General features: G+C 40.6%; 1 protein-coding gene across 3 annotated transcripts in view; it reads right to left on the reverse strand.

Annotated features, from left to right (window-relative positions):
- tub (TUB bipartite transcription factor) overlaps positions 1-26,417 on the reverse strand; it is a 168,175-nt gene that overhangs the window by 69,535 nt on the left and 72,223 nt on the right. The window contains exon 1 of one of the 3 annotated variants that reach the window (XM_034191106.1): positions 14,134-14,955. The exons of the other annotated variants lie outside the window; for them this stretch is intronic. Within the exon in view, the coding sequence (XP_034046997.1) occupies positions 14,134-14,171 (38 nt within the window). The 5' untranslated portion in view covers positions 14,172-14,955. Of the gene's footprint in view, positions 1-14,133; positions 14,956-26,417 lie in introns of those variants that run through there. 3 annotated transcript variants of the gene reach the window in all.

The raw sequence follows: 26,417 nt of genomic DNA on the forward strand, positions 1-26,417 counted from the left end.
TGAAATCTTTAAGGCCACCAGGAAACAGGTTGCAAGTCTTATTTAATGGCTATTCTTAGACTATGCACATTCTTAATCTGAACAGAATGAACACTGGTGGCACCATATCGAGTAAAGATCTAATTTTACCTTGTAAAAAAAAGGGATTTTTCAAAAATCAATTGACTTCAACATAACCTTTGTCACTATGCAAGACCACTTGTTTTAACATATGCACTGAGCTCCGTGCATGATGTTGTGGAACCACTGAACAGTTTGTGTGTGTGTGTGTGTGTCTCAAGCTGTTGACAAAATCTGTGCTCATGATCTATATACAGTAGTGTTCAGAATAATAGTAGTGCTATGTGACTAAAAAGAATAATCCAGGTTTTGAGTATATGTTTTCTTGTTACATGGGAAACAAGGTACCAGTAGATTCAATAGATTCTCACAAATCCAACAAGACCAAGCATTCATGATATGCACACTCTTAAGGCTATGAAATTGAGCTATTAGTAAAAAACGTAGAAAAGGGGGTGTTCACAATAATAGTAGCATGTGCTGACCAGAGGTGTCAAGTGACGAAGTACAAATACTTCGTTACTGTACTTAAGTACACTTTTTAGGTATCTATACTTTACTCCATTACTTATTTTTCTGCCTACTTCTGACTTCTACTCATTACATTTTCACACAAGTATCTGTACTTTCTATTCCTTACATTTTTAAAACAAACAGCCTCGTTACTTTTGGCTTCAGTTTAATGTTTATATATATATTTCACGTCATGTGCGCCTGTAATCAACTTTTCTGCAGCACGGCTTTGCTGTGAACCGTGAACCAATCGAAGCAGTGGTTCGCAGATTGAAGCAATGCTACGACCATTGCTTCGTTTATTCTTTCTTTCTTTTGCTTAATTTTCCCCCGCTAAAACCCTAAAGAGCATACTTATGTGAGTATTATTTACCTTTTCTATGTTAAACTGACCTGTTATGGTCTTCTGAAACAGTTGATGGATGTATTTTATAACTTAAAAACGGGAGAGATGCTAACGCGTTAGCATGTCTATGGCATTTTCAATGTTAAAACTTAGCATTATGCAGTTGCAGCTGTCATCACGTTCGAGTGCATTTGTTTTCAAATTGTAATATTTCTTAAATTTATTTTTGTTTATATATTAATAATCTAATGATTATTATATACAATTCTAGAGAAAGAGGCAAAAAGAACCTGAATAGAAACACAACAGAAAATATAAAAGCAACTAACAATGAACATACGTAAATAAATACATACATAAATAAATGAGTGTTTCCTGTGAACACCTAGTGATTCTTATACCTCCACTTCATCCCTGTCTTATTTAATGAGTTTGTTTTGGTCAAACCATATTTTAAATTTGTTAATTTCTTCAGTGATTTCCTCCAGAACTATCTGCCAAACTAGAAAACTGCTACATCCTAGTAAGAGCAAAATACTACTGGAATGAATTTGAATAAGGAAAGTTGTGTTTTGTTTTTGTTTTTTTCCCCCTTCACTAAATGGATGCTGCACTCACTGCAGTTTATTGTCTGGAATAGTCCCAGATTGCATTTCAGAGCTTCTAGAATTGAAACATTTTTGTGCAGGTGGTGTTGGGGGGTAATTTTGGGTTTTGGGTCTTGGGCCACATGTAGAACGAATCAGTTTTTAAATTAAGCTTTCAATTCATATAGTGGCATCTAAGTTGTTTTTTTTTTTTTTAAAGGTTACTTTATACTTTTATACTTTAAGTAGGTTTTGGAGCACATACTTTTTCACTTTTACTTGAGTAAAGAGGTCAAGTTGATACTTCAACTTTTACCAGAGTGTTTTTAAACTGCAGTATCTATACTTCTACTTAAGTAACAAATGTGTGTACTTTTGACACCACTGCTGTTGACACTACAAACTCAAAACTATTATGTTCAAACTCCTTTTTTAGCAATCCTGTAAATCACTAAACTAGTATTTAGTTGTATAACCAGTTTTTCATGATTTCTTCACATCTGCGAGGCATTAATTTTGTTGGTTTGGAACCAAGATTTTGCCCGTTTACTAGTGTGCTTGGGGTCATTGTCTTGTTGAAACACCCATTTCAAGGGTATGTCCTCTTCAGCATAAGGCAACATGACCTCTTCAAGTATTTTGACATATCAAAACTGATCCATGATACCTGGTATGCGATATATAGGCCCAGCACCATAGTAGGAGAAACATGCCCATATCATGATGCTTGCACCACCATGCTTCACTGTCTTCACTGTCTTCACTGTGAACTGTGGCTTGAATTCAGAGTTTGGGGGTCATCTCACAAACTGTCTGTGGCCCTTGGACCCAAAAAGAACAGTTTTGCTCTCATCAGTCCACAAAATATTCCTCCATTTCTCTTTAGGCCAGTTGATGTGTTCTTTGGCAAATTGTAACCTCTTTTGCACATGTCTTTTATTTAACAGAGGGACTTTGCAGGGGATTCTTGCAAATAAATTAGCTTCACACATGCGTCTTCTAACTGTCACAGCACTTACAGGTAACTCCAGACTGTCTTTGATCATCCTGGAGCTGATCAATGGGTGAGCCTTTGCCATTCTGGTTATTCTTCTATCCATTTTGATGGTTGTTTTCCATTTTCTTCCACGTGTCTCTGTTTTTTTGTCCAGTTTAAAGCATTGGAGATAATTGTAGATGAACAGCCTGTAAGTTTTTGCACCTGCATATACGTTTTCCCCTCTCCAATCAACCTTTTAATCAAACTACGCTGTTCTGCTGAACAATGTCTTGAACTTCCCATTTTCCTCAGGCTTTCAAAGAGAAAAGCATGTTCAACAGGTGCTGGCTTCATCCTTAAATAGGGGACACCTGTTTCACACCTGTTTGTTCCACAAAATTGACAAACTCACTGACTGAATGCCACACTACTATTATTGTGAACACCCCCTTTTCTACTTTTTTTACTAACAGCCCAACACTACTGTATGCAAACATAAATCAAATTAACAAAAAGAAATACAATAGTCACTGACTACACAGGGTCGCTTTAATAACTTCGTGGCCAAAATTAACTAACATGGATATAAAGGAGCAAACATTACTGTAGCTACAGTAGTGTTCAGAATAATAGTAGTGCTATGTGACTAAAAAGATTAATCCAGGTTTTGAGTATATTTCTTATTGTTAGAGCGCTGTCCCACTGGGGAGAGGATTAATTGCGCATAAATTGAGTATACAAATTGCGGGCGTTCCATGTCGTTCGCAACAAAAATGACAAATGTCCCAGTATGAGTTACGGATATATTAATAATATATAGCGAATATATGATGAACAATCATGGTTATATAACGCATGTAGTGAGGAAACTGATCCGACACATTGAGATTATCACCGCAGTATGACGGGTGTATTATCAATGCATCACGCACGTGTTGCGCGTACATGGCATCTGCATTGCGGTCATAAAAGAAGCGCACTCGCTCCTTTCGGCATCACTATTCGCACCAACAATACAGCCTCTAGAGCATTTGCTGGACTTGGACATTTGATCACAGAGTTTGTTCATGTTGTCATGCAAGGGTTAACTGTTCATAAGTTTGGGGAGCGGGAGGGGGGAAGCCGCTCGGGGTGTGAGACGTGTTCTTGGTTTTTTTTTTTGAGAGTGTCAAGTGCTAAACAGCAACTCTTCCTTTTGTTGGTGTTAAATAAAAGTCCTGGATTGCAGCAGCTATTACGTCTTTGTGGATTTACACAGCTGGACCAGCACTGACTGGTAAGTATGTCGCTTTCTGACACATATAGTACTTTGGGTTTACATGACGTGTTTGTTATGCATTCTCAGATTGTCCACAAATCAGCTACAAAGCAGATGTAATAAAAACGCTTTATTTGTGGCCAATTTGCATGCATTACCTACAACATATTTTAGTTTGTGATGTGGACATGATGGGCACGCAATATATCTGTTTTACACACTGTCCCGGTCCACTGTCAAGCCACAATTCCCTGTCAGTTGCAGATATCAGCGGTTAACGGCAGATATACAGCGCATAGAGTGAGTATGTATTGTGTATGAATTGAGTATATATGGAGTATGTAAGGCGGATATTATCCGCATCCAGATTTTTGAACAGCTCAAAAATCCTGGCTGCGGACATGCGTGCCTCTGCGGATGATGACGGCCGACTCATACAGGCATGTTACACGGATATTGCAGATATCTGGCAAATATGGGCCAATTTTGTGCGCAATCCATATGCAATCCTAAACGCCAGTGGGACAGGGCCCTTACATGGAAAACAAGGTACCAGTAAATTCTCACAAATCCAACAAGATCAAGCATTCATGATATGCACACTCTTAAGGCTATGAAATTGGGCTATTAGTTAAAAAAAAAATAGAAAAGGGGGTGTTCACAATAATAGTAGTGTGGCATTCAGTCAGTGAGTTTGTCAATTTTGTGGAACAAACAGGTGTGAATCAGGTGTACCCTTAAGGATGAAGCCAGCACCTGTTGAACATGCTTTTCTCTTTGAAAGCCTGAGGAAAATGGGACGTTCAAAACATTGTTCAGAAGAACAGCGTAGTTTGATTAAAAAGTTGATTGGAGAGGGGAAAACTTATACGCAAGTGCAAAAAATTATAGGCTCTTCATCTACAATGATCTCCAATGCTTTAAAATGGACAAATGCGTGGAAGAAAATGGAAAACATCCATCAAAATGGACAGAAGAATAACTAGAATGGCAAAGGCTCACCCACTGATCAGCTCCAGGATGATCAAAGACAGTCTGAAGTTACCTGTAAGTGCTGTGACAGTTAGAAGACGCATGTGTGAAGCTAATTTATTTGCAAGAATCACCCGCAAAGTCCCTCTGTTAAATAAAAGACGTGCAGAAGAGGTTACAATTTGCCAAAGAACATATCAACTGGCCTAAAGAGAAATGGAGGAATATTTTGTGGACTGATGAGACTAAAATTGTTCCTTTTGGGTCCAAGGGCCACAGACAGTTTGTGAGACAACCCCCAAACTCTGAATTCAAGCCACAGTTCACAGTGAAGACAGTGAAGCATGGTGGTGCAAGCATCATGATATGGGCATGTTTCTACTACTATGGTGTTGGGCCTATATATTGCATACCAGGTATCATGGATCAGTTTGGATATGTCAAAATACTTGAAGAGGTCATGTTGCCTTATGCTGAAGAGGACATGCCCTTGAAATGGCTGTTTCAACAAGACAATGACCCCAAGCACACTAGTAAACGAGCAAAATCTTGGTTCCAAACCAACAAAATTAATGCCTCGCAGATGTGAAGAAATCATGAAAAACTGTGGTTATACAACTAAATACTAGTTTAGTGATTCACAGGATTGCTAAAAAAGCAGTTTGAACATAATAGTTTTGAGTTTGTAGCGTCAACAGCAGATGCTACTATTATTGTGAACACCCCCTTTTCTACTTTTTTTACTAATAGCCCAATTTCATAGGCTTAAGAGTGTGCATATCATGAATGCTTGGTCTTGTTGGATTTGTGAGAATCTACTGAATCTACTGGTACCTTGTTTCCCATGTAACAATAAGAAATATACTCAAAACCTGGATTAATCTTTTTAGTCACATAGCACTACTATTATTCTGAACACTACTGTACATACAAAGAAACAAACAAAGCCCACAATAACAACCACCTACTGTCAGTTCCATAAGTTATTGGACAGTGACCCAGATTCTCCTAATTGTGCTTCTATACGCGCTTCAATTAAACTTTCAAGATGTGCTTGTATGTAGACTTTTTGCAAAAACACCACATTAACTGTTTAGAAATCATGGCCATTTGTCTACATAGTCCTTCCATTTACAGAGCCATTGAGTAATAGAACACTGCAGTCTTGTTTGAGGGCGGGCGCTAAAGGGGTAAAATATCATGCATCTGACATCATTTCTCTACTTCCGGCGGACCAACCATGGCATTTTCAATGGGTTTTTGGACAAAGTGCATGCAAAGAAAGTGAAAATGCAAAGAAAAGGTGACAATGCAGTGGGAAAGTGGACATGTGTTGTGGTTTGTTTACGACCCAGAGCACAAATGTGTCAAGGTGTTTTTGCAGGCAAGAGACCGGAGCTACTCTGGTTTGCTGTGTAGGCTAACACTTACCGACACAAAGTCTCCCATTTGCTTCGTCTTCCCTTCTCTACTGGGAACTGAAAAAAACTGCACTTTCGCGACTGCTTTGGTGACTGCAGTCGAAAACAGAACAGTACACCATTTATCCGTGTAAAGATATGCTGTGTATATACTGCACAATGGGAGCGGAGGTCCCCATAAGTGGTCAAATCCCGCAATATCACGCAGGGTTCAAACGAGACTGTGGTGCCCTATTGAACAAGCTAAATATAAGGATTCTTCTTTTAAATACAAATTATGGCATTTACAGTGAGCTGTCTTTGCACAAGTTACAGACTGGACAGATACATGAAAATTTCCAAGTCACTGCATTTCTTGTACTTCATTTACATCAATCACTAACTGAGAAAAACAAACAGTTTGGCACTGTATGATCAGTCTCTCTGGAGGAGGTACTTCTCAAAACTGTGCAGGAAGGAAAATAGTGAGGAAAGCCATTGTGATGGAGTTATAGATGTCTGGGGTTGTGAGTGGATAAATTGTGCATGGTGCATCTTTTGTCGGTTCCTGGGTTTTCTGTTTGTCCTTGTTAGTTAATCTGATGTGTGCCTTGGATGTTTTTTTTCTCATTCTGCACTCTATAACTGTTCATCCAGTCTAAAAACTGTTTTGTTTACAATTAAATTCAGTTTCTTCATAAGCTGCAATAACAGTAAAATGTATGAAACAATTTTATAAATGTTTTAAAAGAAATATCACAATGAGTTATAGCGTCCGTAACTGAGGTCACTCAATGTGGTCGCTAATTGTTGTGGAGGGCTGTGTCTGCCGTTTTGAGCATTTTATTGTTTTGTCGTAAAATGTCCACCGAGTGAAATTTTCATCTTATTTAATGCTGTATGCTAATGACGTTAGCACTTTTAGTAGCTATCAGTAGCTTAATCTGTGAGGTCCTGTTAATGCACGTTTACTGAAAAAATAAGCAGTTCATAACTTTTAATGGCAACACCAAAGCAAGCCATTGTGAGAACTGCTGCGCACGCCCCAAAAACATAATTCAGCCTGTTAGCTTAGCTGGTTTGGATATGAAGATAGGGGCATGTTCAGGATTCTTTGATCACACACTAAGCAATCCACGCGCCACTATTTATGAATTTGTGGCTGACCTTCTTGCATCGTCACAGTAAGCACTGTCAACATGCTTCCTGTTCCAACATAAAAATACATTTCTAATTTTTAGTCAGATTCTAAATGATATATATATATATGAGTTACCAGAAGGCAGTGGCTGGGAATGCCTCATGCCACAAGCCAATGAGAACCACAATGACGATGCAAGAAGGTCAGCCATAGCTAAATCCAGAATGTAAGACAGGTGCTGAGAAGCCAGTTCAGTGGTAAGAACCAGGTCCAAGATCCAGGCCATCAATACATATGCACTACCAGTCATCAGATACCCAGCTGTGATACTAAGTTGGCCACAGGAGGAGATAGATGTCACTGATATCAAGAAACAAAAATCTCCTCACAATACACGGAGGGTTCCACCCAAAGTCCATTACCCTGAGGCTCTATGAGCAATGAAAGGAGGAAGGGTGAGGATTAGTGGGTGTCAGAGCCACAATCCAGGAAGAGAGGAGAAGCATCCATGAATACATCAGAAAGATGGCTCCCTGAGATCAGCTGCTATAAGAATGCCTAAGGCAGCTGTAGAATGACAGTGATAAGGAACAGGAGGAAGAGACATCATGGAAGACCAAGCCCCTCAACAGATAGAGGATTTGGCTGACATCAAGGAGACCCACCAGTGGCTAGAAAAGGCCGGGCTAAGGACAGCACAGAGGCTCTGATCATGGCAGCACAAGTATAAGCCCAAAGCACCAGATACATGAAGGCAGGAGTCTACCACAGCCGACAGGGCCCAGGTTGCAGGCTGTGCAAATGTGCCCCAGAGACAGTCCAGTACATAGTAGCAGGATGCAAGATGCAAGCTGGGACAGCGTACACCGAGATGCACAACTAAGTGTCGGGAATCGTGTACAGGAACATCTGTGTCACATACGGATTTGAAATCCCCAAGTCCCAATGGAAGACACCACTAAAAGTGGTTCGGAAATACAGGGCTAAGGTCCTGTAGGACTTCAAATTCCAGACAGATAAGTAGCTGCTGGAAAACCAACCAGACATAGTGGTTGTTGACAAGGGAAAGAAAACCGCAGTTGTGATCGATGTGGCAATCCCAGCTGACAACAACATCAGAAAGGAGCATGAGAAAATAGAGAAGTACCAAGGACTGAAGGAGCAACTGGAGCAGAATTGGAAGGTAAAGTCCAAAGTGGTCCCAGTGGTAATAGGAGCACTAAGACCAGTAATGCCCCAGATTGGAAGAGTGGCTCCAGCAGATTCCAGACACAACATCAGAAACTTCCAGCCTCTGGTAGAAGACCTGAACATGAGGAACACACATACCACCCTCCACACCTTTTTATTACTATTATTTATTTTTTTTTTTTTTTTAGTTTTTGAAGGAGTTGCACATCACTACCATCACACTATATAATGAAATAAACCGTAGGTTTCTTTTGGCCTCTCTGGGGTGTTTTTTTTTTTTCTTTTGTGTAATCATTTGAATGCAAAGATTAATTAATCCGTCTCATTAAGAAAGCAACACGACGTTAGCAGTGATTGGCTGGGTGCTTTCTGTTTCCAGACTTCTTCCTGCCAGAGCTTTTAATCACTGCTGTCAGACTCACTGATTGGGTTGTCACCTTGTGCCATTCAGCACCTCACAGGCTCCCCTGAAACCAAAATTGTTTCCAATTAAAACGCGATGAGCAGTTTATTTCAAAACAAATTCAACAGAACAAATTATAGCAGATGAAGAACAAATGTGTGATGGATGGAGACAGGTGAAAATTAGAAATCTTTTTCGGCTGTTCTCATAAACCTTGAAAATAATAGCAAAAAAAAAAACAACTTTCAGTTTTGTAAGATTTCTTTTTTATATATTGAGGCAGATTGTGATGAAATACCTCTTTGCATTAAAAATCTGATTCATTGAGCCTTTTGGACATTATTTCTTCTCTTTGTGATGTTGTTCTATATACTTCATGGCTGGATGGTCTCCATACATTATATTTCCAGTAATAAGAAAATGGACTGTTTTCTTCTGAACAATAAATGATCTTTGATACATACAGCATGTCAAAGTGAAAATAATGAGACATTCCAGTGATAAAAGTTCTTATTGCTCAAATGAGCCCAACAGTGTGGCTGATTACTGTGTGTACTGCAGTCTTGCATGCTGGAATACTGACTGTGAAGTATTCTATCTATTATTGTCAATCTAGAATTTCTCTGGTGTAGTAGCAATTTTTACTTCCTGTTGTGCTGTACTTGTGCTTAATAAAGAAAGCCAGCATGTCATAAAGGTCACGACAGAAACTCATTGATCTTCAGATTTTTTGGCACAAACTGGAAAAGTGTCCAATCCAGTCAGTCCTGCAGATTATATTCAATGTGGATGTTCTGCACAAGGGTTTGCTGACAAACCTGCAGGCATGCAATAAAAATGTATTTACCTCCCGCTCGCTGTCAAACATACAGGCAAACAAAGCACTCCATGTCTGCAATCAGAGTAATCAAGTGTGTGAATGGACATCAGACAGGGAGATAATGACACAAACGGAGCTGTTCCACTGCAGGTCAAACAGCTCATTATTGTGAAGAGTCTCTCATCACACTCATCCTGCAGCACAACACGTGTAGATTTTAAGAAGATGTATAATCAGTGAAAGGAATTCATTTGGCTTTTTTTCTGATGCTGGACTGGAAAAGGCTGCAGTAATGAACAAATCAAATACCAACCATGACACAACCATCTAACCTGTTTTACACAACCTCTGCATTTTCAGACTTTTATCATTTAAGAGCCTCTATTTTGCATCCATTGGACTCTTTCAGCTATTTCTATTCAATTAGTATATTTTAAAAGTATATTTTAAATTTTCATCATAAATGACCCTCCATCTACACCCAAATTGTAAACTGACATTTGCAAGTGCAGAAAATAAGGCAGTGGCACAGATTAAAAATATATATATTAAATGTTTCACTGCTACACTGTGCTAAACACAATGTGTCACATCTGCTGCTTCTGTAAAAAGGAGCCCAAGAACATTTTGAATGCAAGTGCAAAAAAAAAAGACGGAAACAAACAAAGAAACACAACACTGTCAGTCTGATTTCCAAAATCTTTCTTGGCCTGATTTGCTAACAGTGCTGTTTACAAATTGATGCTGTGTTTTTGAATAAAAGAAAATACATTTTTATACAAAAGTGAGACTTCTGGATTTTTTTTAATTAAAGTTTTTGTGATGTGAACTCAGATTTACAGCAGAATAAGTTAAAACCTCAGCTGTTTGTCACAGGAAGGTCACAGCTAATCTCACTGGTTTTGGCTGACATGATGCTCACATGTTACCTGAAAGTCCAGATCAAGATTGGTGCCAAGGTTCACCATTTTATATGTTTCGTCCAGTTAGTTGGGTTTCGTGTTGTAATCTTGCATTCACAGTAAACAAATTTCCACAAAGTACTTAGGTTTTGATGTCTAGGCTGTATCTCTCTATACTTAGCAGTGGTTGGTTGGCAGACATTAGCTTGTCAGTTTGGTGGAAACTTACATCTGAATGGAGCAAATTTTTATGTGTGCTTCCAAATGGATTTTTACTTTTTCTGATCAAATTACAACACTAAGGGCCCCTTCACACATAGTACGAATAAGTACAACTCAGGGCAACTCACGGCAGAACAACTTGTATGAGTGAACCACGAAAACATTGAGCCGATGGGCAGGCGTAAACAATGCCGGTGCGACGGTTTCTTGCATGCGGAAACACAGTGCGAGCAGCTGCAGCATGTGTAACCACATCGCGCACCTGCTGTGAAAATAAAAAATAAATAAAAAAAATACACGAGATTCGAACCTGCAATTTCCAAAAGCTCTGATTGCCAGTGAGATACGTTACCACTGAGCTAACATCACTGTCCTGCAAAAGATATGGGAAAATGCCTGATATCAAGAAGCACATGGATGTATTTAAGAAAAAATAAAATCACACACCATATAAAAACACTGCATTATATTGAAACCCTCTTATCAAGTGGACAATACAAGTGTCCAGGACAAGCACCGCCTGGGTGACGTGACATGTGCTTGCTCTCTGCAGCCCGTCGCAACGACGATATATGTTTTAAAGTATATCCATGTGAGGATAGCAAGCAGACACACGCGTGTCACAATGGACAGTTGTTTGTTCATGTCCGTCCAAACATGGTACGTGTTCCCCAGCCGTGACGTCCAGAACCACAGAACTCCACAGCCGCCCCTGTGGGCGGACACACCCCCTGTCAGTTCAGCACACACACCAATGTGTCACTGTGTCTGTTTGTAAAGCCACACTTGTGGGGCACTTAGACAAACTTCACATCCAGCCTGACAGTGATTGTCTGCTGACTGTTTTTGTGTTAACAGTGCAAATGGCCACACATTTTCTAAGTGCTAAGCGAGCGGTGTTAGATGATTGTGTATATCAGCTAGAATGTGGCCGACACCTGCCAGGAATGGGTTTGATGGGCTGTCACAGCGCATACTCTGTCTATCAGCCCCTGGTGTGTGGAAATAGTTGTAGCAACAGGTGTACGAGGCATTGGAAGCAGTGACGATTTTACACGTATTTGCATACCATTCCTGCTTCATGCACACTTCATGTGCAGTTCAACCACATTCGTACTATGTGTGAAGGGGCCCTAAGCATTGTCTCCTCCTCTCCATGTGCTCCCACGACTCGTTGTTACTATGTTCGTTTCCTTTCTTCTACTGTTTAATGGGTGATGATACATTGCTCCAACTTCCTGTGATTGGTCCAAAGGCTCAAAATAGTTAATAAGCATTTTCGCACTGCAAACAAACCGTACCATGGTTCAGTTTGATCCGACTGAGACCGCCTCTTTTGGTTGGCTCAAACTGTTATTTGGTTCTTTAGACACAACATGGTCTGAGGCAGCTTTTGGTTTACACCAAATTGAAAAGTCTGAAGGTCCAGACCAAACAAGGTAGACTGATTGCATGGCACTTTTCTATTAGTACCTGTCCACATATGATGGCCATATTAACAGAAAACATAAGAGTCTATTTGGTCTTGGTTTAGCCTATTTAGCCTATTTTACAGAGTTTTTAATTACATCTTTCTATAAAGCAAGAAACATCTGTGTGTTCAGCTTTTGGATATAGCTTACACGTGTCAATTTTGGGATAAATTTTCACAACCCTAGAACACAAAATCTCTCTATCTCTAAAAAAAGAAAGCATTGAAAATGCAGTTTCTTACACCATTTTCTGAATTTCTTTTGTTAAATATTTTACATTTTTTAGGATTTCTCCATGTAATGTGGAGTTGCGTCAGGAAGGGCATCCAGCGTAAAACCTGTGCCAATTCAACATGCAGATCCAACTTGGATTTGCTGTGGCGACCCCGAGTGCAAACAAGGGAGCAGCCGAAGGGACTTACTTTTTTGGCAGAAAAAGACATAAATTCACACATCTGTACTTCCTAAAATACCTCCTCAGTAAATTTGCAGCAGTCTACAGAGAATAAGGGTTAACACTGCCTGTTTCTCTATATGCATTTGAGCTATTTTTATTATTTACTTGTGTGAGTCGGTGCACTGGATCTGTCAAATGAGCATAAACAGCAGCACAGTAGTGCGGTCTGCACAGAAGAATGTGGATTTTTCACTCTACCTTCACAAGATGAGAAAAATGGCTGACTGACTCCATCAGTCAGTCTCTGCCCTCTCACTGACACTCAGACGATGAAACTACAAGGAATCATTTCAGAAAGACATGAGTGCAGTTTGAAGCCAAACAAAACGTTACGGCCCTTACCCCGTGTAGCAGTAAGGCAGTGTAAAAAAAAAAAAAATCTATAGCATCTGAATTTTTGCACTGAAAAAAGAGAAAACCTGAAAAAATTTCTTCATTTGGTAGCATTAACTTTGGCTAAAATAAGTTAACAAGTTGCCAAAAATATTACTTGTTAATTTGGATCCACATCTTTAATTTGGGTGTTATCCAGTAAAGCATTAATGGTCCAACAAGTCTCCTTTTTTCAGTGTACAAGTATTATTCCAATTTACATCCATCTCGTTCTAAAGTTAACCACTGATTTAAAAAAAAAAGTGTAAATACGGTTTTTGCCGCTACATGTTCAAGAAGCCACTCCTTTAGAATGTTGCAAAAATAAAACAAACAAACAAACAAACAGACCTCTTGCTGCTGTTGTCCTGATGCAGTTTCCTTCTGAAATTTATGGATTGCCACTGTAACTTATAGCAACTACGAGCCAATAACATCAGAGTGAGCAAGAAAACCATGGCAATGGCTGTTCAATCAGAGGAGGGAGGCAGCAGCGTTACTGCACTTGAAATGATGAGAGCACATAGATGTTCCACGGCGAAAGGTTAAAAGCCCGATAATGCTAAGTGAAAACAATTTTATCGTTTGCTACAAATGTCAGCGTTTGTACTCCCAGTGCGCTGCAGCAAAGAATGCATGCACATATGCACAGTTGCACAAAAAGGCAGATTTGCTTGGGAATTTATAGCATGGTGTAAAAAACAAATGGACTTAGAGAGTTTGACAGATGAACAGTCAATGAGTGCACAGCGACTGGACCGAGACATCAGTAGTTCTTGCAGCAGCATTTATAGGATTCACTTTTGCATAGTTCTCGTTTCCCTTTTGGTATCGCTTTCGAATATACATATAGATTAAACAACCGGCAATGCTTATTCCTTTGACTGTGCTGATCCTTCGTTACTGTCAGCAGTACATTCTCCCTGTCAGTCACTCACATGTCAGAACACCCTCCTAAAATCACAAAAATAAACGCACACGGCTTCAGAAGAGGAACAACGTGCCCTTTCCGCTGCTGTCAGGAATGTGGTACATTACCTGTAGGGGATCCAGTCGGAGGAATGCTTGGAGCTCATTGTGGATCAATCACCCTGACGGCTGCTGCCTAACAGTGAGGCTAACGGCCTGCAACGACACCAGTGCAAGTGTCCGAGGGGTTCTGAGGACAGCGATCACAGTTCATCCTCTGCATGCAGCTCCATCTCCACAGCCTGCCTCAGTCTCTCTGTGTGTCCTCTAAATGCGAGGCAGGAGATGACTAACAATCCAGGCTGACAGCCGCACGCCAAGCACAGAGAGCAGTCGTTTTCTTCTTTCCCATGTGTACACTCCCAGTCAGCGGTTGTCCTCTGCTCCTTCTCTGCGCTGGCTGCCTTCCCTTTACTCTCACTCTGTGGGATCTATCGAAATCTCCCTCCGTTTCTTGCTCTTTAAATCCCCCAACCCTCCACCCTGTGCCTCTCGAATCCAAATCTCACTGCCAGCCTCTCCGCACAAATCTCTCATGCAGCATCACCTGCAGCGACATCAAGTGCAAAGCCCGATGCAAAAGGGAAGGAAAGGTTATGGTGATTCCCCTTTGATGTTCCTTCTATGCTATTTCTGTAGCGTACCTCCCCGTCTCTTTATTGCAGGCTCGATCTGTCTCTCTGATGCTCGCTCTGTTTTTCTGCCTCACTGTCCGTGTTGCCTGAGACAAGTAAAGCAGGGACTCTGATCGCTTTTCTCGTCCTTAATTCTCTCTCATACTAAAAAGGAATTAGCATACGACTGTGCAAGTGTTAACACGCTCTCTACAGCCACACAAAGACGCCCTGTGATAGTGCTACAGCTCTGGACCGCTCTCACACACATCTGCTTCCTCCCTCCGACACATCACTCACTGTGTTCCCAGGCTTATTCAAAAGCTAGTCTATGGACAGTGAGGGTTTTAAGAGACTTCCTTCTAATGAAACTGGTTTACAACAAGTCAATTCATATATTCAGCAAAGAAACTATCTAATTTTCCAGTGTGAAATCATCATAAAGAGATAAAGAGTGTAGAACATCAGGTCAGTGAGTGAACATCTGAGTGTGACACAGCCCTGTAAAACACTTTGTTTTCTCCAAGTTGGTGATGGTCTAGTGGTTAAGCATTGCGCTTTAGACCAGCGGTACCTCGGTTCAAAACCAAGGCAGACCAGAAACTTGCTAAGGGCCCTTGGGCAAGGTCCTTAATCCCCAAGTTGCTCATGGCGTGTAGTGAGACGTTGGTGTGTGTGTGTCTGTGTGCGAGGCATCACTATAAAGCTCTTTGAGCTTCTGATGCAGACAGAAAAGTGCTCTATAAATGCAGTCCATTTACCAATCATGTTGAAAAATACAAACAGATGCATGCTGTATTTGTAATTGGTTTTCACAGCACAATGAGCATAAATAGACTGCATTTATATAGCACTTTTCCATCTGAATCAGAAGCTCAAAGCACTTTACAATGATGCCTCACATTCATCCAATTACACAGACACACTGATGTCAGGGTGCTGCCATGCAAGGCGCACAATAAACACCAGGAACAGCTTGGGGATTAAGGTCCTTGCCCAAAAGCCCTTAGTGATTTACCGGTGAGGATGGGGTTTGAACCAAGGATCCTCTGGTCTCAAGCACAACTCTTAACCACTAGACCATCACCTCCTCTGCATGAACATAAACAAGCAAGATGCATGCTAATGCACATGCAGATCTTGCAGTATCTCTTACAAAGACCGTGAAGACTACTGGTGAAGGTACTTATAACTGTGTCGCAGACCAAACGTTCCCCCCTAAAATCGGTCCACCCTTCCTTTACTGTGCATGCGTCATTAGCTGCGGTTCACGGATTATTACCTTGTTTCTGCTTAAAACTGCACTCCAGTCATCATCTAACTCAGCAACAGATATCTGAAACTTTTGTACAACAATCATTTCCACATAAATTCAGCATTATTTCATCATAAAAGACAGAAGAAGCAATCAGAGCGACACGGCTACACGGGCTGCTAGCTGCTGTGTTCACCGCGCGTCCGTCATTTCAAAGTGTCACGGAATATTGCCTCATTTCTGCTTAAAATGGCCTCGTTTCTGCTTAAAACTGACTTCAGAATGATTTAAGAGGATTTACCTTGTCATCTGGTTAATAATCCCATTAATCCATTTGATCGCTTTGGGTGAAGAGACTCCATCTCAGATGTGCTGCTGTGGTCTGAAATGACGCATGCGCAGTGGAGACAGGGTGGACCAATTTTTAGGGGGGACCGTTCGGTTTTCCGTAGAGTGGAGCAGAAGACAGTCTATCTCCAGCTATTACATGTATAGCTGGGTGGATTGAGACGATGCAGATGACGTGAGCTGTCCAACAACACAGACAGGTAGCATGACTGGGAATCGAGCCTGGATCTACATATTGGCAGTGAAACTCCTTATCCCACAGAGCTACAGGGGACATGTTCTGGCATGTCCAGGCACATCCACAATTTCTCGGATAATCACTCGATGGAAAAACCACTGACAGCTGTCTGAACGCCATCTCAAAGCCGTCCTGTGAGACCAAAACGGAGGTGTTCCTTTGTCTCGCTCCATCAGCAAATCGGTCGTGACACGCGAAGCCTCCGCTCGGCTTTCCATGACAAAATCTCTTGTTAAAAGTGAAATCTGCCGGAAAATGGTTGATGTCCAGCTCTTGTGATAACCAGAGAAAGTGCACACGACGGTCCGGCTCCACAGAGACATCCGTTTACAAATGATCCAGTGGTTTGTGGCTCTCGATGGCGGCACGGAGCACGGCGCGCCGAGCGTCCTTAAAGCCGTCCTTAAAGCCATCCTTAAAGCTGTAGTAACACTCCTTATTCTCTGTGAAGCCCGTAAAATTTTCACCGAAAGCCAGATAAATTTTTCAAATGGTTTCTAGGTGCCAGTCTCTAACAGTTTCTGAAAAAATTCTGATGGAAAAAAAGCCGAAGTCATTCCGCCATTTCCTGACAATGAAAATCCGCCAAGGGGGTAGACCACTCCTCACTCAAAGACTGCTCACAGGCGAATGACGCAGCCGACAGGCGTGGAAAAACTCACGCATGCGCACGAGGGTTCAAGCTTGTCTGACGCAATCACACGTGATTCAAATCCATATCGTTTTTGAAAAAATAATAAGGTCGGATACTTTTCTAATAGACCTCGTATACATACATATATATATATATATATAAATATATATATATATGCTAAAATAAAAAAAATAAACTTTTTTTCACATTGTCATTATGTTGTGTGTAGAATTTTGAGGGAAAAAATTACTTCATTTTGAAAGAAGGCTGTAACATAACAAAATGCGTAAAAAGTGAGGCTCTGTGAATACTTTCTGGATGCACCGTATTAACACGATTCTGCTTCAGGGATCGTTACTGTGCCCAGCACAAAGTGAAGTTACAAAGGACTGATAATGAGATAAAGGCAGACAGCTGTCAACAGGCATACACTGCAGGTGTCTGTAGAAAATGTGTCCACTGGAGAGTGCCATTATTCTGCAAAGAAAGTGGAGGTAAAGTGGGAACAGGTGTAAGCACAGCATCCCAGTGAAAGGATGACTTTGAAGTTTGTAAGAACTGAAAAGCAACACTTTCTTCACATCTTACAATGACACGCAAAAGAAAAAACATCTTCCTACTGGGCCTTTTTGCTATTCCACCATTAAACGACAAACGATAAAATCTGCTCTTACAATTTTGGAGTCTCCCCAGAGGCATTTTATGTTGGTAACAGGAGGCCTGCAGGACCAATAATTATAATAAAGGTCCCTGCACAGAACAACCACAGTGAAAAAGGATATCTGGCTTCTGTCAGACTGAGTGAAACACAGCTGCAGAGCACACGGCCTTAATAATAAATACAACCGCATCATCCGGCGTGCAGGACGTGCAGCGCATTGCAAATGACAGTCAGTGTGTCAGTTTGTATCATTTTACATGCAAAGTAAAACTCCACAACTCTACGTTTTTGTGTTGTTGCATGCTGGAGGTATACAGACTTTGCAGTAGTTACTGTGCTTTAGAAGAACTGAACCATCAGCCTTATTACTGGAGGACAAGAATGTTAAACTGAAAAGTTAACACAATATACAGTTAGGAAACATGTTAACATATATATTGATGAAGAATTTTCAAAAATAATTTTACTCAACAATATGACTGAAATCATCTATATTATAACAGCCAAGTGGCCTTTGTGTGGGTGCGTGCATGCTGCGTGTGTGCATGCGTGCATGTGTATGGCTTCGAACATGGCGAAACTGGGGAGAGCTGACATTTGTCATTTGGTATGCTTTTGGATTTTGGGTCAAGGATGAACACTGCAAAAACTGAAAGTTGATAGGCTTAATATTTTCGGAGAAATTAGCATCTTTAGCTAAGCAGTAAATAATGGACATTGTGCTGCAACACACCATGTGAGTTTGGGGTTTTGGGGTTTTAAATGTTGTTATTGTGGTTCATGTTAGTTTAACAGTGTTGTGAGTGTTATTGATTTGTTGTGTTTTCGTAGTTTAATCGGTTTAGTCAGTTTTTTAGTGTCATGTTGTCATTACCATGATTGAAAAGAGTATTGCTTTTGATGTCTTCCGCCACCGTCCTTGTTTGTGCATTTGTACAAATTAAAACACCTGCTTTCAGCAGAATGTAGAAAAAAAACCAAAGTTCTGTGTGTTTGCGACTGGGGACAACTAACATTTGCTCTTTGGTATCCTTATGTATTTTGGGTCAAGGATGAGTGGGGCCAAAATGGAATGCTGCTTGGTCTAATATTTTCGGAGAAACTACGGATATTAGCTAACATTGCTAATTATATTCTGGACTAACACACCATTCCAACAGGGGGTGGTAAATCAGCATTATATTAAAAGGGTGTGTGTGTGTGTGTGTGTGTGTGTGTGTGTGTGTGTGTGTGTGTGTGTGTGTGTGTGTGTGTGTGTGTGTGTGTGTGTGTGTGTGTGAGAGAGAGAGAGAGAGAGAGAGAGAGAGAGAGGAGAGAGGAGAGAGAGAGAGAGAGAGAGAGAGATTTTGTTTACGTCATAAGTTCAATGTAAGTACAAAATATAATTGTAAATACATTAAAAAATACATGGATGTCACAAAAAAGTGAAAACACTTATTGCCATTGTGGTCAAAATCAAATGACAAAATAAAGTAATAATAAAATATAATGTCAATGTTGGACAGTCTGAAGTCTCAGTTAATGATAAAAGTAATCCAGTTTTTCATAAGCTGTTTATGTCCTCCAGAGTCATCTAAATCATGGTTGCATTACTTAGGCACATTTGTAGGAATCTGAAAATGGGTGGTCTCCTGTGATGTATTCAGTTTTTCACTGTGCACTTTGAAAGAGACAAAGAAGTGAGTCACAGACTGAATCCACCTTCTGCCAAAGCCCTCATGGGAATATAGTGCACTTCAAAACCAGCCAGGGAAAAAGCCAGTATTAGAGGCATTAGTTCAGTACTGGGTGCATAAGGATTATGTTTAATGTTGTTTAATTATGCATAAACAAAACAATTGCGTAGAAATGAATAGGTGACAACTGATATCATCAGCTGGCCCAACATCTTCTAAGTGTATATCACTGTACACTCAAACTTTTCTTCTGTTCACCACAGTACTAAACTGTAAACACTTCATAGGCAGCAAGTATTTTAGTGAAAATTAACCGTTGCATTCCTACATCAAGACACCACCAAAATCAAAATATAAATGCCCAGTGAATTTAGGCAGTTCTGTAATGAATGTTTAGTTAGGGGTTTGAATTCAATGTAGGGCTTTTCTGCATAGAGTTTGCACCTTCACCTCCAGTCAGAGGTCTCAGATAGGCTCCGTGACTGATGAGCGATTTGTCCAATGTCCATAGGGCAATCTGACACCCCATGTCAGCTGGCAAAGGCAAGGGGCCCTATCTTGATTATACTAAAGTAGTGAATGACCTTTTGTTGGCGACAGACTTGCACATAACCACAGTACTGCTTTTGTTTGACCTTGGTGCAGCCTTTAATACAGTTGATTATGTATATAGTTGGGTATGCTCGAAAACCACTTTGTTATGCAAGACACATTGATATCAGTCAGACAAACAAGATAAAACCTAGCCAGTGATACCAATATCACTTTGAAGTTTGTTCTGGTAAACTATGGAGTACCACAGGGTTCTGTATGGCATCCCTTTCTGTTTTCTCTCTATTTAGCATCACTTGGACAGATATGCGAAGTTACAGAATCAGCTTTCACTGTTACTCTGATGATACCCAGCTTTAAGCCGCAGTCACACGGCACTAACGGAGGACAATGAAGCCCAAACAAAACAAAAAATCTGGACTTTCCTTGACTTTTGGAGGCATTGTTTAACCTTTGTTCAGCTTCGTTCCTGCAACTGTCACTGCGTTAGAATTTGAACGAATTACTCCAACAACCTCAATTCACCCGTATATCGTTTTGCTTTCATTCTTGATGGTTTCTTATCATTTGCTTAGTTTTTGTAATGTTAGTGTTTCGCTTGAACTTTCGTTCAACCTCTCAAGTCCGACGTATTGCACGAAGGTTGCCAAACGCAACGGTATCTGAACAAATCAATACCTACAGCTACGACGAGCTGAACAAAACATCCTTGTATCACAAATGAATCATTCATTGTTAGGACGAAAAAGCAACGTTTTCATACAGAAACAATAGAGTTAAGAATGTTCTATTACTTTAACTATTTAACTATACTTTGTATGTGAAATCGCTGTATTTCAAGGAGATACATTAGTTATTTATGGAAAATAGTGAAAACTGAATGTGCACAGCAGGGTTTGCCCAGTATTGATTGAATCTCATTTGTATCCTGTGCTGAACTGAATTTCGCGGAGTGAATTTTAGCTTGCAATGCACACACACACACACACACACACACACACACACACACACACACACACACACACACATATACAGTAGTGTTCAGAATAATAGTAGTGTTATGTGACTAAAAAGATTAATCCAGGTTTTGAGTATATTTCTTATTGTTACATGGGAAACAAGGTACCAGTAGATTCAGTAGATTCTCACAAATCCAACAAGACCAAGCATTCATGATATGCACACTCTTAAGGCTATGAAATTGGGCTATTAGTAAAAAAAAAGTAGAAAAGGGGGTGTTCACAATAATAGTAGCATCTGCTGTTGATGCTACAAACTCAAAACTATTATGTTCAAACTGCTTTTTAAGCAATCCTGTGAATCACTAAACTAGTATTTAGTTGTATAACCACAGTTTTTCATGATTTCTTCACATCTGCGAGGCATTAATTTTGTTGGTTTGAAACCAAGATTTTGCTTGTTTACTGGTGTGCTTGGGGTCATTGTCTTGTTGAAACACCCATTTCAAGGGCATGTCTTCTTCAGCATAAGGCAACATGACCTCTTCAAGTGTTTTGACATATCCAAACTGATCCATGATACCTGGTATGCGATATATAGGCCCAACACCATAGTAGTAGAAACATGCCCATATCATGATGTTTACACCACCATGCTTCACTTTCTTCACTGTGAACTGTGGCTTGAATTCAGAGCTTGGGGGTCGTCTCAGAAACTGTCTGCGGCCCTTGGACCCAAAAGGAACTATTTTACTCTCATCAGTCAACAAAATATTCCTCCATTTCTCTTTAGGCCAGTTGATGTGTTCTTTGGCAAATTGTAACCTCTTCTGCACATGTCTTTTATTTAACAGAGGGACTTTGCGGGTGATTCTTGCAAATAAATTAGCTTCACACAGGCATCTTCTAACTGTCACAGAACTTACAGGTAACTCCAGATTGTCTTTGATCATCCTGGAGCTGATCAATGGGTGAGCCTTTGCCATTCTGGTTATTCTTCTATCCATTCTGACGGCTGTTTTCCATTTTCTTACATGCGTCTCTGTTTTTTTTTGTTTTTTTTTTGTCCATTTTAAAGCATTGGAGATCACTGTAGACGAACAGCCTATAATTTTTTGCACCTGCGTATAAGTTTTCCCCTCTCCAATCAACTTTTTAATCAAACTACGCTGTTCTTCTGAACAATGTCTTGAACGTCCCATTTTCCTCAGGCTTTCAAAGAGAAAAGCATGTTCAACAGGTGCTGGCTTCATCCTTACATATGGGACACCTGATTCACACCTGTTTGTTCCACAAAACTGACAAACTCACTGACTGAATGCCACACTACTATTATTGTGAACACCCCCTTTTCTACTTTTTTTACTAATAGCCCAATTTCATAGCCTTAAGAGTGTGCATATCATGAATGCTTGGTCTTGTTGTATTTGTGAGAATCTACTGAATCTACTGGTACCTTGTTTCCCATGTAACAATAAGAAATATACTCAAAACCTGGATTAATCTTTTTAGTCACATAGCACTACTATTATTCTGAACACTACTGTACATACAGTACATAGGGCGACTGAGATGTTTTAAGTCTGACCCAAATAAAGGAGGGTGTGGTTCTCCTTTTTTTGCATTCTGAGAAACCAACATTTCTGGAGAATGTGTGTGTGAAGTTTTGACTCACTGGATGTAATATTGAGAAATGTTGGTTTCTCAGAATACAAAAGATGGAGAACCACACTTTCTGGGTCAAGGGCAGGCTCAAAGCTTCTCAATCACCCCTCTTATGTCTACATATATCTCAGATGCAGACATTACATCATCAGCCAAAGCATTTTGCAGATGACCTTACACTTACTGTATAGCCAAAAGTCCTGAAAGCTGTCAACTTGTCAACAACCATTAACCCTCTGGGGCCGACGCCATCATATACGACGTCTAAGAACAAGCTTTACTAAATTATAAATAACTTTTAATGATATGAGATAAAAAATTACTTTTTTTGCTGAAAAGTTAACTCCGCGGACTTTCGAGCCAGCCATCAGCCATCTTTGTACTCCTCATAGAAGCTGTGTGATGACGTGCACAATGTGAGTGTCCAATTGGAATTGGTTCACCATCACATGGTTTTTCAAAATCCAATTGTAGGACAGATTTACCTCACGTGAAAAGCCAAAGATCATTTTCAGGAGTGATATGTTACTAGTTGGCCCATTTGAATAGCCGCCTGGGTGCTCCAGTGAGTACATACTATTAGGCTCCGAAACGCCCTGCGCCATTACGCACAGCGATCAGTGAAAGCAGACGGAGAGCCTCTGATGACAATCTCACGTGTTCAAACAAAGAGTGTGTAACTATCAGGATTGCTCCACTAGTTTGCATGTGAATGTTACTGGATAACTCTGTTGCTTTCTCGGCGTAAAGTACTGTTTACCATATCAATGGAGCGAGGGGGAGGGCCGCTCCTCAGACTGTAAGGAGCCAAAGTGGGCCAAAGTGTGAATGAAAGCTGCTGTAGGAGCAGCACAGAACACTCCAAAACATAGTAGAAGTAGACGTTTGTGATGTAACCTTTGTGTAATAGCAGACAGAAATTGCTTTGAGATGAAGAAAGTAAAACGCATAGACCATTTTGTATATATTGTTCAAAATGTGCATTTGTGTTTATTGTTTGAACCTTTTTGTTGTACAGTCTTTCACACAAGACCTCAAATTACCTTTATAAAGTGTCAAAATTGTGTCAAAAAAGTGTCAAAAGTGTCAGTTTATTATAGATTGTTGTGTTTTTTTTAATAAATGTGTGAGGAAAATTATTTCCGCTTTACTTTTTCCTTTATTTCTGATTGTAAACCTTTATTACACTTATAAAACACAACAAAAGCATATACGAGGTCTGTGAGAAAAGTAACGGACCTTATTATTTTTTTCAAAAACTATATGGATTTGAATCATGTGTGATTACATCAGACATGCTTGAACCCTCGTGGGCATGCGAGAGTTTTTTCACGCCTGTCGGTTACGTCATTCGCCTGTGGGCAGTCTTTGAGTGAGGAGTGGCCCACCCTCTCTTCGATTTTTTCATTGTTTAGGAATGGCTCAGAGACTGCTGCTTTGTTTGATCAAAATTTTTTCAAAACCTGTAAGGCACAACTAAGTGGACACCATTCGATAAATTCAGCTGGTTTTCGGTGAAAATTTTAACGGCTGATGAGAGATTTTGGAGTTTTACTGTCGCCGTAAGGATGGCCCACGGCGCCTGACGGCGATCTGCGCTCCGAGGTGGCGTCGTCTCGCTGTTTCAAGTTGAAAACTTCCTAATTTCAGGCTCTGTGGACCCAAGACGTCGTGAGATAACAGAGAACTTTCAGAAGAATTCGGGATAAGGAGTTTATCCAGACATTCCACTGTTAAAGGAGATTTTGTAATGAAAGAACGTGCGGGCAGATTCGCATGTCGGGCCGGACCCGACCGCGGGGGGTCGCCACAGGAAAAACACCTCCGTTGGAAACCTTGACGGACAAGTTGGAACATGCCCAAGCTGTTAAACAATTTCTCAGATACTCACTTGTTGAAAGCCATCAAAAGCCGCCTGAATTTTACAAATGGTTTTCAACACGGAGGTGTTTTTCATGTCGCGGCGCAGACGGATTTGCCACGTCGTCACGGATCCGACTCGGCAAATTCCTCCGCACGTTCTTTCATTACAAAATCTCCTTTAACAGTGGAATGTCCGGGTAAACTCCTGATGCCGGCTTCTTCTGAAACTTCTCTGTTCTCTGACGACGTCCTGGGTGAACAGAGCTTTAAATTAGGATGTTTTCAGCTCGAAACAGCCAGACGGACGTCACCTCCGTCCGCGCCGCGCCGATCCGCTTTGTGGGCTGTGCTTAAAGCGAAAGAAACTCCACAATCTCTCATCAGCCGTTAAACTTTACACCAAAAACCAGCTGAATTTCTCGAATAGTGTCCACACGGATATCCCTCAGCGGTCCAGAAAAAATTTGATAAAGCAACGTGCGCCGTCTCCCTGCAGCTTCTCAGACAAAGAGATTCCGACGGGAGGGGGAGTCCACACCTCACTCAAAGCCTGCTCACAGGCGAATGACGTCACAGACAGGCATGACAAAACTCACGCATGTGCACGAGGGTTCAAGCTTGTCTGACGTAAAAACATATGAAACATACAAAATATCTTATTAAATGGGCCGGAATCTGTAGATGTACCACAAATAACGCCCTGTAATGAAGCAGGAAAAGGTTCGGCCTGCAGCTGTAAAGACCCAACACCTCTGTGAAATGTATACACCATGTTCAAAGCTATACCACGATGTGTACACTACAGTATGGAATCAAGCATTTCAATGGCAAGCTAAAAGACCCACAAACAAACACAGGCTGGAGCTTGTAACAACATAAATCCCTGTATCTTATCTCTCAGTGCCCAGCAGAGGACATGCATAAAACATGATTTGTATTAGAGAATGTCACGCTGGATGAAACAGTGTCCCAGTGAGACCACCAGATGAACTGCTTCAAGCAACCAAAGTTCCCTTGCATCCTGGTTTCCACAGAGTGCATTTATGTGTTTGTATATTAGTGCAGCTGTAAATGTCACATTTTCATGAGAATAACCAACAATTCTGCAAGCATAACTAAAATCTGCTAATGTGCATTACCATGTTGTCATGCAGTCACTTCCATAAGTATTTGGACGCTGAAACCTTTTGTAATTTTGCCTTTGTACACATTACAATTCCATCAGTCAATTTCTGTCAGTCTAGCACTGTTGCCTCACAGCAAGAAGGTCATGGGTTCAATTCCCGTGGCCTTTCTGTGTGGAGTTTGCATGTTCTCCCCGTGTGTGCGTGGGTTTCCTCCGGGTGCTCCGGTTTCCTCCCACATCCAAAGACATGCGGGTTAGGTGGATTGGAATCTTTAAATTGTCCGTAGGTGTGCGTGTGGGTGTGTCTGTGTTTGTTTGTCTGTTTGTGGCCCTGCGACAGACTGGCGTCCTGTCCTGGGTGTACCCTGCCTCACGCCCTATGACTGCTGGGATAGGCTCCGGCTCCCCGCGACCCTTAATTGGACTAAGCGGTAGAAGATGAATGAATGAATGAATTTCTGTCAGTCTGCCCCAGCGCAGCTGTGTCTACACTAGTAGTTTACCACCACCACCAATGTGTGATTGTGCGAGTAAATGAATAATAATGCAGTTTGTAAGTGCTTTGGGTATCTCGTGATAATAAGGTGCTTTATAAATCCAATTTGTTATCATTATTATTATTATTATTATTATTATTATTATTATTATTATTATTATTATTACAATTAAGTGGAAATTAAGCAATCAAGCTGTTCTTAGTAAGTTCACTTGTTAAGTTACATACAAGCAGTAAGTAGTAAGTAAGCAGTTCTTAAAAACTGT

The sequence above is a fragment of the Thalassophryne amazonica genome, chromosome 2 (genome assembly GCF_902500255.1).
Source record: "Thalassophryne amazonica chromosome 2, fThaAma1.1, whole genome shotgun sequence".
Classification (NCBI taxonomy): domain Eukaryota; kingdom Metazoa; phylum Chordata; class Actinopteri; order Batrachoidiformes; family Batrachoididae; genus Thalassophryne; species Thalassophryne amazonica.